At 41.3% G+C, this 9,952-nt stretch overlaps 1 protein-coding gene across 6 annotated transcripts in view; it reads left to right on the top strand.

Annotated features, from left to right (window-relative positions):
* Nucleotides 1-2,420: 2,420 nt before the first annotated feature.
* HNRNPR (heterogeneous nuclear ribonucleoprotein R) overlaps nt 2,421-9,952 on the top strand; it is a 31,911-nt gene continuing 24,379 nt past the window's right edge. For 3 of the 6 annotated variants that reach the window (XM_027603727.1, XM_027603752.1, XM_027603742.1), the window contains exons 1-4: nt 2,422-2,576; nt 5,786-5,951; nt 8,228-8,346; nt 8,988-9,095. In XM_027603727.1, the coding sequence (XP_027459528.1) occupies nt 5,795-5,951; nt 8,228-8,346; nt 8,988-9,095 (384 nt within the window). In that variant the 5' untranslated portion in view covers nt 2,422-2,576; nt 5,786-5,794. Of the gene's footprint in view, nt 2,577-5,782; nt 5,952-8,227; nt 8,347-8,987; nt 9,096-9,952 lie in introns of all 6 variants that reach the window. The other 3 variants (XM_027603768.1, XM_027603759.1, XM_027603734.1) reach the window with 2 other exon arrangements.

Genomic DNA, 9,952 nt, shown 5'->3' with positions numbered 1-9,952 from the left:
AGAGAGAGAGAGTTCATGCACATAAGCAGGGGGAGGGGCAGAGGGAGAGGGAGAAGCAGACTCTCTGCTGAGCCAGGAGCCTGAGGCAGGGCTCCATTCCAGGACCCCAAGATCATGACCTGAGACAAAGTCAGAGGCTTAACTGAGGCACTGAGGCACCCACCTGCCGACTAACATCTTTATTTTCAGGAAATGTCCAACTGAAACCTAGCATTTTCTCCCATTGTGAATGCAAGCAACAAACCACAGTAGAATTAGCAGTACTTTTCACTCTGTCACCAATAGAAATCAAAGGCATTTTCATATCACATTATAGTTATCATGGACTTCTTGAATATCTTCTCATCACCGCTTTAAACTTTCAGTAGTTATTTGACCTGCTGCAAGATCTTGATATTTAATGTCTTCATAAAGAAAAACAGATTTATATCACAAATTTGTTCTTAAAATATATTTCCTAGGGTGCCTGGGTGCCTGGGTGGCTGAGTTAGTTAAGCCTCTGCCTTTGGCTCTGGTCATGATGCCAGGGTCCTGGGATCAAGTCCCACCTCTGGCTCCCTGCTCAGTGGGGAGCCTGCTTCTCCCTCTGCCCCTCCTCCCACTCGTTCTCTAAATCTCTCTCTTAAATAAATAAATAAAATCTTTAAATATATATATATATATTTCCTGGGGCGCCTGGGTGGCTCAGGTTGTTAACCAAGGGGTCCTGGTATCAAGCCCCACGTCGGGCTCCCTGCCCCTGGGAGGGCGGGTGCTGCTTCTCCCTCTCCCTGCCTCTCCCTGCTTGTTCTCTCTGCCAAAAATTATATATATATTTCTAGTTGTATTTCAATATAAAGTTTCTTTTGTAATGCTATTTATTTTATTTTAAAATCTAGAAGAGATCCATAGCCCTTACCAAATAGCACTAAAAGTGTTAAGAACCCTTGAGCTAGAGGCTAATAAAGTTTAAGGCTTGAGGTCTCTCACTTTTACCATGCCCTTCTAAGATTCTGTTTCTCAATTTGTATTTATCATTGTATATTACTTCTCGAAAAGAGCCCAGCATTTGTGTAAGTTTCACAACCTGCGATACAAAACTTGGATCCACTGAGACATTCAGCTCAGTACTGGGCACAGAGTAGGTTGTATTCTTTTTAAGGATTCATTTATTTATTTGAGAGAGAGCGAGAGCAGGAACAGGAGGAGCAGAGGGAGAGTAAGAGAGAGCGTCTCAAGCAGACTCCCCGCTGAGCTCAGAGCCCCAAGGCAGGGTTCTATCCCACCACCGAGATCACCACCTGAGCCAAAACCAAGATGCCTAACCAACTGCGCCATGCAGGCACCCCCATAGTACCTTTTTAATAATTAATTTTGGGCTGATAGGTTCTGGGAAACTTAAATGATCCTCCAGTGTTATCTGGAACTCCTGTAGACCACTGCTTCACTTTCTCCATTCCCTAAGAGGGGTAGGGCATTGGATGTTGGGGTAGGGAAGAGCTGGCTCTACAGAAGTGAGTTGGGAAGATTGTGGGAGGAGAGAAGTCTGGACTAAGGCAAGGACAGGAAACAAACCAATAAGGGTGGAGGGTGAAAAATGGGTTTAGGAGTAACAGGAATTCGCCTCCTTTGGGACTTAGCCCTTTTCCCTGCACGGCTCTTTTGGCTTCGCAGATGCATAGATCTGCCTTACTTCTTCATAAAAAGTAGCTTCAAACTCTGTGGGAAAAGGTCCCTGCTCTAGCATTTGAGTTAACAGTGGTCTTGAATGGTGCCAACTTTAGCGATTTCCCTCACGTTCTGAGCTGCCCCAGTGATGTGTAGCAGGGAGCCAGGGGGCAGTTTTCCGATCTCTCCGAGAGATGACTTTCTCCGTGAAATGCTCCATCCAGACGGCCAGCCAAATCATTCTTCAATCGTGTTCTAACCCGAACCCAAAAGATGATCCAGAAGGAGGCCCGACCGCGTGGCGGTGGGCGTGTCTGGGGCGAGCGCCTGCGGCGGCAGCGGCGACGGCGGAGGCGCCGGCGCGAGAGGGGATTAGGGACGCCGCGGCGCCGGCGAAGGGGCGGGAGGGCCGCACAGGAGCGAGGCCGGTGCGGATCGTGGGGGGCGGGGTTCTGGAGGCGGCCACGCGGCGTGAGGCCTAGCTTTTCGGTCTCGTATGGGCGGCGGACGAGGAGCGAAGAGCCTCGGTCACTCAAGGCCTGGTGCCCCGCAGCCTCGCGTCTACGCGGGGCTCCACCACAGACCCCTTTGTGTTCCTGCCCCCGCCCCGGAGGCACCCTAGCCGGCGGCGCTGAGTTCCCTCATTGGCTCAGCCGACGGCTTCATCGATTGGCTCCCTTGTCGTCCAGCGTGAGCCGCTTCTTTTCGCTACTATTGGATGCCCGAGCCGCCTTTCAGGCCGCCGCGCGAGGTGATTGCCCGGCCGCTCGGAGTCCCTGGAAGCAGTTCCGGGAAACCCCGCGTGCTGCCGGGATCGCGTCTCTGTCCATGAGGGGGGGAGGGGGTGGCGCGCGCGCCATTTCTAGTCGTTTTCAAAGCGCCTCGCGCTGATTCTCACGGGCCCGGCCGGCGGCCCCAGCTCTGCCCTGGTGAGTCTCGCGCCGGCCCGTGGGGGGAGGGGCCGGGAGCCCCGATCCGACCCGACCGGACCCAGCCCGGGCTCGGCGCCTTGGCCCCAGTTTCGTTTTCGCTCCGAGGCCCCAGGGTGGGGGTGGGGATGGGCTGGGGGCGGCTTCGGCCTCGTCCGGCCGCGCAGCGGAGGGCCTAGCCCCGCCGAGGCGCCTCCTCGCCCTTGCTCATCCTCCCCCCGCCCCTCCAGCCCTCGGTCCGCGGTCCTGCCCGCGGGGCACTGTCCCCACGGCCTGCCGGGGACTGCCGTGTTTTTCCCGCCTCCGCCCGCTGATCCACGCGGCCGGCCTAGCCCGCGGCCTCAAGACGCCCGCGGCCCCCTTCGCTTCTCTCCTCTGGAGCCGCTTCGCTCTTGTCTCGGCCGGCCTAGCCACGAGTGGGATGTGTTGCTGAACGGGACGGGCATGAGGGGGTGGGGTGGGCAGAGGGCGGGATGCAAACCCGGGGTTACCTGAGCCGGGAGAAAACTTTTGTGCGAGCTGGAGCCCGAGGGCCGATTTGTGTAGGAAGCCTCCCTCCCCTCCCCCACTCTGCATGCTGTGAGCCGAGATTTGAAGGAAAAAATGACTACTAGAGGCCATGAAACTTAGGCTTCAAGCGGCGCCTGAGATACATAATTCTAAGAATGTCTTAGGCGCACTAAATTGGAAAGGCGATTCTTTTTCTTATACGGTAGTAACCGTGTTGCCAAAATGTAAAAACTTAAGGCCAGGGGGTTCTTGAAAGGTTCAGTCCTTTCACGCTGACCTGTTTGAGATTTTTGCTGTCCTCAAGACTTGAGGCCGAATTTATGTCTCATGAGTCAGTCGTAGGATAAGGGCTTTGACACTCCTAACTCATGAGATACCCGTTAGTTTTCATTTCGTTGGTTCTTTTAAAGCCCGTCTCTTAATATGAAGAATTTGCACAGGGATGTTCAGAAAAAGTCAGGGAGGGGCTAGTGGTGACTTCCGAAGTCTCCCAGCAGCCCTTTAAAATCTTATTTAAATGTCTACTTTTTGCAAAAATGCTTAGATCAAATGACTCCAGTCACAGTATATTTGCTGCATCCAGAAATATGGTTTGGCTGTGTGGCATTGTGTTGAATTGACACAAGTTTTAAACGGTCTCATATGACATAAAAGACTGTTTTTAAAATGAGCACATTGTATTTGTCTCTAAGAGAGAGGTTTTCCTTGATCTGAAAGGTTTTATTTTCTGGAATCTAATTATTTTACTTTTTTTTTTGTTAAAGTTTACAAACTTTTTGACAATATCAACCAATTTCAGAATCAACTTGTAGGAGAGCCTTTGCAATGAAATGGTAGTCATAAATATTTCTGTCTTGTGCTTAATACACAACTTGTCTTTTTGCTTTACACATACTTAAAAAAAAAATACCACCTTAGCAGATGTTCATTGAACTTTCCTGTTAAAAATTTGCTTTCTTTCTGTGACTAATAGTATTCCCAGGTGCAATACTGTCAAGGGTCTTGTGATACTGAGAACTTTTGAGTTCTGATGATCTTATGGTTGTATTTGGGGGTGGGGGAGTGTGGGAAAACAGAACTATAGAGATTTTGGACTTTAGAGTGCATCTTTATAGAAATAGGTTGTATTAATCAGTAAACGTATTCATCTTACACTGTAAGTAGTTTCTTGATGAAAAGTGTGCCAGTTTTGAATGTTTTCGTTTTTGCCAATTCATCAGAATTTGAGGCTTGCCTTGAGAAACATTTCTCCACCCAAAGTTTGAGAGTCTGCGTCTGTGTAGACCTTGGTGGGCTATCAAGTCTTAATGTTTTGTAATCATAAGAAGTCCTGATACTTATCTTATTTTCAGAATAACCCTTTCTGCATTTTCCTCTCTTCCTACTCTCTTACCTCGTTCCCCTTGGTCTTCCTCCCTTTTTCATTAACTTCAACCAAATATCAGTGGACTTTGAAATGAAAAGAAGTTGTTTTAGGTCAGAAAACTGCACCTGGTGCATTTGCACAGTGGTTGTAAGCAATCTGGAAGTGTGGTTATCTTGCGGGTTTTAGTGCTTTTTCGGAAGCTTGTATTTTCTTCATAGCTAACTAGGTACCTTGAGGTTCATCAAGAAAAGTAGGCTTCTTCTTGAGATCCACCTTCATGTCCTCTATTTCAGTATTTGTTGCAGTGTCTTTATTCTTATTATCTTCATCACATTCACCACAGACAAGTGCACTTTAATTCCCTGTCTTTTGAGGCAGTATAGAGACTGGCCTTGTATGGTTTTATTATCTAATCTCTCTCTTCAGGGAGTTGGTCCATTTCAGTGTTACAATAAAGGTTGAACATACAAAATAATTTGGGTAGGTTAATCTGGGACATCTGACCTAAGTTTACCCTCATTAGGTAATGTTTGTTGAAATTATTTGGAAGAAGTTAGCTGTCTATTCTTCGATATGTTTTTGCAGCTTTATTTTACTGATATGAAAAATTCAATATGTACTCATGATTTTTTTTTTTTAAAGACGCACCCTCAATTGTAGCTCACTTATTTTACGTGGACTTAAAACAATCGTTTAGCTTTTAAACTTGGTCATTTTTTCTTTTAAATCTGTGAATGGGAATAGCAAATTAATTTTAGAACAAAAATTAATGTCAAGTTGTGTTTTTGTTTTTTTTTAAGTGAGGCGGAGAAAACCCAAACCACCAGCATGTTGAACTAGAGACAGCAGTGCATTTATCTCACACCTATCCTAGATTTGAAGCAGAACTAGGAAAATTTGAAAGTCCTTAAACCTTGATTTCAAGTGGTCTGTGGGTGTTCATTCTGTTTCTAAATCAAACTTTTAAAAACTGTGTAAGAATTGAGAGCTGATGGGCTTTTTAGGATTTTGTGGTGATTTGTTGATATGCTTGTCAGGACACAACAGCTGCTTTTGTTAATCAGCAGTTCTACCTTCAGTAAATTCAAGCCTTTTTTTAACCCTGTGTACATGAAGTTCCTTAAAGATCTAATGCTTCCATGTACATTTCCTATGGTTTTACAGGATTATTGTTGCAAATTTAGGTCAGATACATCACAAAAGGCATATAATATTATTTTGATAGAGTTTATTAGCAGCATGTATACAAATTAGTTTAGATAAATCATGCATTGTCCTACAAACTAGTTATTTCTGGCTTAATGTAATATAGCTCCTGAATTTTTTCCAGCAGCATAATAAAATGGCTAATCAGGTGAATGGTAATGCGGTACAGTTAAAAGAAGAGGAAGAACCAATGGATACTTCCAGTGTAACTCACACAGAACACTACAAGACACTGATAGAGGCAGGCCTCCCACAGAAGGTGGCAGAAAGACTTGATGAAATATTTCAGACAGGTATAATATGCATTTCTTGTTTCTGACTGGTTATGAAAGTGAGGGCAAACCACTTTGAATTTTATAGATTTTTTTAAGGTTAAATAATACTTATTGTTTCTGATCTATGTAGAGCTGAATGTTTGTTACTTTCCCTTCATTGAGGGCATATTGGGTTTGACTTTGATATTCTTATTTCATTATTTTGAAGCTTTCTTAGTGTTGAATATGCAGTCTTAGTTGTTTCAGAACAGTACATCAATTTGTCTTAGATTTACCACCAATTAAAATGTATGTTTCAGCATACCAAATTTTACGTTTTTTTCTTAATCTAAATCAGTCATCATTTTGCTTTTACTTTTCTACTTTTAGCTTCTTAAAGTGATTGTTAAATTAGCTTAGGTCTGATTAGGTGGCATAATAAGAGGACTGGTTAGACTGTATTGTCTGAAACGATAATAAATGTCAGACTCCTTGAGAGTTTGTGGCGTGTCTAGTTTCTAATAGACAAAAATCCACATCTCTCAGTAATCTGGAAGTGTTCGGTTTGTAACAGCTGCTTTTTAAAAAAATCTATAAGTCCCATGGATAAGTGCTTAAGCAAATTTGAATATCTTAATATGGTTGGTTGTAAGCGGTTTGAAGTTTTAAAGAGGGAGAGAAATATTTACCCTTAGGGAGTGTTGTTCATAAATAAATGTGTCCTCCCCCTTTGGGGCCATAGATGGAAACTTTCTTCCTCTGTGTTTTGTGTGCCTATCCAGATTCTGGGAGAGAGAATTGAATTGTCTCACAAATGTGTCTTAAGTACTGTAGTAACAAATATCTGTTTTTTTGTCCTTAAATTTTTTTTTTTTCCAAACCTGAGACGCTTAGGATAATTTTAGACGTTAAAATGACTTCCTAAAAATGACTCCTGGGTGATGGTTCCATTTGAAAATCAGTCCTCGGGAACTTTCTGTGACATTCTGCCATAGAGAATTGGCAGTGATTTGCTCAGAGATGCTCTCTTGTAGAGTGTTTTGTTATTGATAAGAGGCTGATGGTTTGGGTGTAGGGTTGGATTGACAGAATGGATCGATGGGTGTCCTGAGTTGTGGCTTTGGGTGGTGGTAATGGAATTTTGAAGTAAGGAAACTCCAAATATTTAGTCATGCTCATTTTGAGCTTTTAAAATAAACATGGCAACATTTTCTTAAAGTAACTTTACAAATGGCATTACGTAAATATATTTACTGTATGGAATAAAGTTCTTTTTTGCTTTATCAAAATGGAGTCACTTTTGATGTTAGTTCATATGGACTTGGGGTTTTAATCTGCCAAATATTTCCATTTTACATTGGATCAATTCTGAAATATATTCCTTATAGAGTGAGAAATACAACACCAACTTAACAGACTTAAGAAATTACATTTCAAACTGAGTAGATGTTCTGTGTGCAGTTAATATACTGTATGGATAAAATGCAGTGCAAATATTTTCTGTATAGTTTACTTGTAAGTCCAAAATAAAGGCCTTAATGCCATTTGAAAAAAATAGTCATTATTGACAGTGTTGTGAATGCCACAGCATCTTTTAAACCTCAGCTTGACACATCAGAAGAACAAAAAAAATGCCTTAAAATATGACTTTCAGAATTGATTAATCAAGCTGCACTTGCATTCGTAGAAGAGTTTAAAATTATGCCTTTCCACATTCTGATTGCAGCAAAGTAGATGCTCAGATAAACAAATGCATTTCATTTTCTCTTTGGTGCTAAGGAGGAAAAGCCTTTGATACCTTTTGGAGAGTGGAAAGAATTATTTAGTAAAAATGGTTTCTCTTTATTTTTTCTCCCACCTCTTTTGTGGTTAGCAACAACTACAACAGTCCATATAATTTGAAGATTGATCCTTGGGGAATACAGTGTATGCTTACCACTCTAATGTAAATCAGAATTTGTTATATTAATGCTTAATCTGTAGTACACTGTGTACATCAGATTTAATTTCCAAGCCTTAAGGAGGGGAGGGGAAGTGGGGCTAGGATTTTTGTGGGGTTTTTGTGGGATGTGGGGATTGCAATTCATGTTTATAGGGATTGAAATTCATGTTTGACATTTTATCTTTTATTTTCATATTTGTACTCTTGACCTTTTTGTGTAGTATTTGTATAGCTGCCTATATGCATATTAAATGAAAATGTAGTTTGTTAGTGGTAGTACTGAATATAACAATTCTTGATTAAACATTGATAGCACAGTTTAGGTTATCCCTTTTGTTGCAATAACATTACCCCTTCTCAATTTAATTTTTAGGATTGGTAGCTTATGTCGATCTTGATGAAAGAGCAATTGATGCTCTCAGGGAATTTAATGAAGAAGGAGCTCTGTCTGTACTACAGCAGTTCAAGGAAAGTGACTTATCACATGTTCAGGTAAGGCCATTTACTAGAAATGCCTTTGAACAACTGATGATCAGAAATTACTTTACCATTACTTTTTTTCCTGAAGAGAAGTGGTATTTTTTTGTGACTACCTCTGCTTCTGTTAAAAAAAAAAAAAAAAAAAAAAAGGACCTTTTATGGCAGAGTTCTCAGAAACACAAACGTAAAGTAAAATCTCTCCCCACTTCTTTGCAGTAAGTTACTTTAAAAATTTAAAATCAAAGTCAGAGTTTGCTGATTGTTATTACTAGGCTTTTATGGGTTTAAGTTACTCAAATTTTAAACATTTTTGGGTTATCTGATCCTGTTTTATTATCTTGGAGGAAAATAATGTAGGTAGGAGGAATAGTTTTGGAATGTCTGGCAAAGATAGTCCAGATGCATTTGAGTATCAACAAATGGAAGACTGTTTTGCCAATGTGGAAGGTAAGATCCCTGAGGTCTTGGCTGTCTTATTGCGGTCTGCTCCAGTCTCTGGCACATAGTAACCACTCAGCAAATATTTGTTGAGTGAATAAATGAGTAAATATTTTGTTAAAATTCTGGTCTTTTGAAATTGTAAATTAATTACGTATTTGACCCTTCAATGATTCCTGGTGATTCCTTTTCATTGAATTACTTGTCTGTTCTAGAACAAGAGTGCATTTTTATGTGGAGTTATGAAGACCTACAGGCAAAGGGAGAAACAAGGGAGCAAGGTGCAAGAGTCCACAAAGGGGCCTGATGAAGCAAAGATCAAGGTAAAACTTGACTAGGGTCTTTGTAATGGTAATAAGTTTAATGACGAGATTGAATGTTTCTTTTCATATTTCCTAGAAACAGTTTTCATTGTTCTACTTTTTTTTTTAGCTAGTGTTTAGAAATGAGATAATTTAAGGTAAATAACACAAGAATTTGGGGGGCAAACAGTTTTATGTTTGGTGAAAAACCCTAATTCAGACCCTTGCCTCATTACTTGCTCCGGCTGTGAATGATACATGTTTATTGATACTTCTGATAATAGCTTTTCAGATTGACTCAGTCATGTCTCTTGGTTTGGTTTCTTTCTAAATAAGCACTTTCTCTCTCTTTTTTTTTTGGTGAAGAGGTGTTTTATAACTGCTTTACTCCTGAATTTTTGTTTATCTCAGTTTCATTATTTGTAAACTGGGCATAGTAATAGTACCTATTCCCATAGAGTTATGAGGATTAAAGGAATTAAGATATGTTAAGTGCTTAGAATAATGCCTGGAATGTGGCAAGAACTATGTAACTAGCACCAATTACTATTATTATTGTTTAGATAAAGTACTCTGCAAGATAAATATAGGGCTTTTGGTGAAAGACTAGTGAACCTCATTCCTTAGTTAAGGGGATATTGACGTTTTGCCACAGTGATAGATTTCTCAAATTGAAATATTTAATGAAGTTGTTTGTACAGTTTTGTTTTAGACAGGAAATAGAACTTGTAGTTTCTGTCATATAATAGTTTACATAGAGCTCCTTTTTGTACCTTTTTCCCTCATCTGTAAAGTGGCATAACCTAGTCTTAACATTTTTAAAATACATACATGAAAATTCCCTTTGACGTAAACTTACTAGTATGTATTGAATAGGC

Source organism: Zalophus californianus, chromosome 4, assembly GCF_009762305.2.
Source record: "Zalophus californianus isolate mZalCal1 chromosome 4, mZalCal1.pri.v2, whole genome shotgun sequence".
NCBI classification, from domain to species: domain Eukaryota; kingdom Metazoa; phylum Chordata; class Mammalia; order Carnivora; family Otariidae; genus Zalophus; species Zalophus californianus.
The sequence above is the reverse complement of the archived record's forward strand: the minus strand, read 5'-3'. Positions and strand labels throughout refer to the sequence as shown.